This window comes from Arachis duranensis, unplaced genomic scaffold, assembly GCF_000817695.3.
Source record: "Arachis duranensis cultivar V14167 unplaced genomic scaffold, aradu.V14167.gnm2.J7QH unplaced_Scaffold_232525, whole genome shotgun sequence".
Classification (NCBI taxonomy): Eukaryota; Viridiplantae; Streptophyta; class Magnoliopsida; order Fabales; family Fabaceae; genus Arachis; species Arachis duranensis.
This window is the reverse complement of record NW_026264851.1, coordinates 982,695-984,314: the sequence shown is the minus strand read 5'-3', so window position 1 is coordinate 984,314 and position 1,620 is coordinate 982,695. Positions and strand designations below refer to the sequence as shown.

Sequence of the window (1,620 nt, the reverse complement as noted above, 5' to 3'; positions counted from 1 at the left end):
TATGCGCACATAATCATCAACAGCATCAGCTGCTACGCCGTATGCTAACATCCGTATCGCAGCGGTACATTTCTGAAGTGGCGACAAGCCTCTTCTTCCAATTGCATCAACCCTCTGGTGGAAATACAGATAGACGTTTGAGAGAGCGTCTACTATCCGAAGGAACACATCTCTTCTCATTCGAAATCTTTGTCGAAAAATGTCAGCATTATACACCAGTTCATCTGCAAAGTAATCTTGAAAAAGGCGATCATGTCCTGCTTCTCGATCTCTGTTGATCCATCTACGAGTACTTGGGATAGGGCTTCTATCGATATCTTCTTCTTCTGAATCTTCGAGTAAATACTCATCGATCCAATTATCTATCAGTGTGTTATCTTGACGTCTTCTTTTGCCATACAAAGCCTCATTAAACATATCATCAAAATTTTTAGCCATATGGAGAAATGTAATTTTTAGTTCTCTATCGAGGTGAGAAAGAAGAGTTGAAGTGGAGTTGTGGAGTCATTGATAGTTGATATTTATAAGTGGAGAAACTAGTTTTGTAACGGCTAGTTTTGCAACGGCTACTTTTGCAACGGCTAGTTTTCCTTAACGGCTAGTTTTGCAACGGCTACTTAACGGCTAGTTTTGCAACGGTCACTTTCATGAACAATAACGGCACAATAATATTGACTAATTTAAAAACTTACATCAGAAGTAAATAAAACAAACTACATCACATAGCAGTAATACACAATAAATAAATAAGAACATACTACATAACACTACGAATACAAGGAACCATTAAGTAAACCACTTCTCTTTCTTTTTTCCTATCCATTAGTTCCTTTTCTCTAACATTCTTAATATCTTCCATGAGAGATAATTTTTTGACAACCGATGATTTTCTTTCGCTAAAATCTTCAGACATCTGTGCTTTTCCCTTACCTCTTCGCTTGCTCTTCTTTGATCCTTGTGGGCGAACGGGAGAGTCCACACCGGGTTCGTCAGCCAACGGTGTTTCTGGGTTTGATGAGGATGAGTATGCTCCAGTTGCACTAACCTTGATTCTCTTTAAGCCTCCATTTTGTGTAGGTAGTTGGCTTCTCTATTTTTGCTCCAACCGAAGCATATTCCAATGCCTCTCAAAAGTGAATTTTTTACCATAATTTGTGGAATAAAGTTTATAAACCAACTCCTTTATATCATCAGCATTCGAACCACTCCTTATGTTTCGACTAGCTTGATCGTAGCAACCAGCAAATTGTGCAACAGCCTTGTTGATCTTATACCATCGTTTCTTACATGCAACTACCCTCTTGTTATGTCGGTGCAAAATTCTACACAGTAGCTATGAATTCGACTCCAAAATGTTTCTCCCTTTTGATCGGTACCAACTACAGGGTCAGTTGAAACATTTAACCACGCACTGATCAACATCTCATCCTCTTCCCAATGCCAGTGTTGAATACTATCTTGCCTCCGAGCTTCAATATCATCATCATTGAGGTCGATGGCATCTAATCCACGAGGGTTGACAAAATCAGAATATTGCGAATTTGGACTAGATTGTATAGGAGTCTGAGAGGATGGGTTAGAAGAGCCACCAACACCAGATGAGTTATGTCTTGATGCACT

At 39.3% G+C, this 1,620-nt stretch overlaps 1 protein-coding gene across 1 annotated transcript in view; it reads right to left on the bottom strand.

Annotated features, from left to right (window-relative positions):
• Positions 1 to 438, bottom strand: part of LOC127744108 (uncharacterized) — a 997-nt gene extending 559 nt beyond the window's left edge. Inside the window, exon 1 of the mRNA XM_052256381.1 lies at positions 6 to 438. Within this exon, the coding sequence (XP_052112341.1) occupies positions 6 to 438 (433 nt within the window). The remainder of the gene's footprint in view (positions 1 to 5) is intronic.
• Between the last annotated feature and the right edge of the window lie 1,182 nt (positions 439 to 1,620).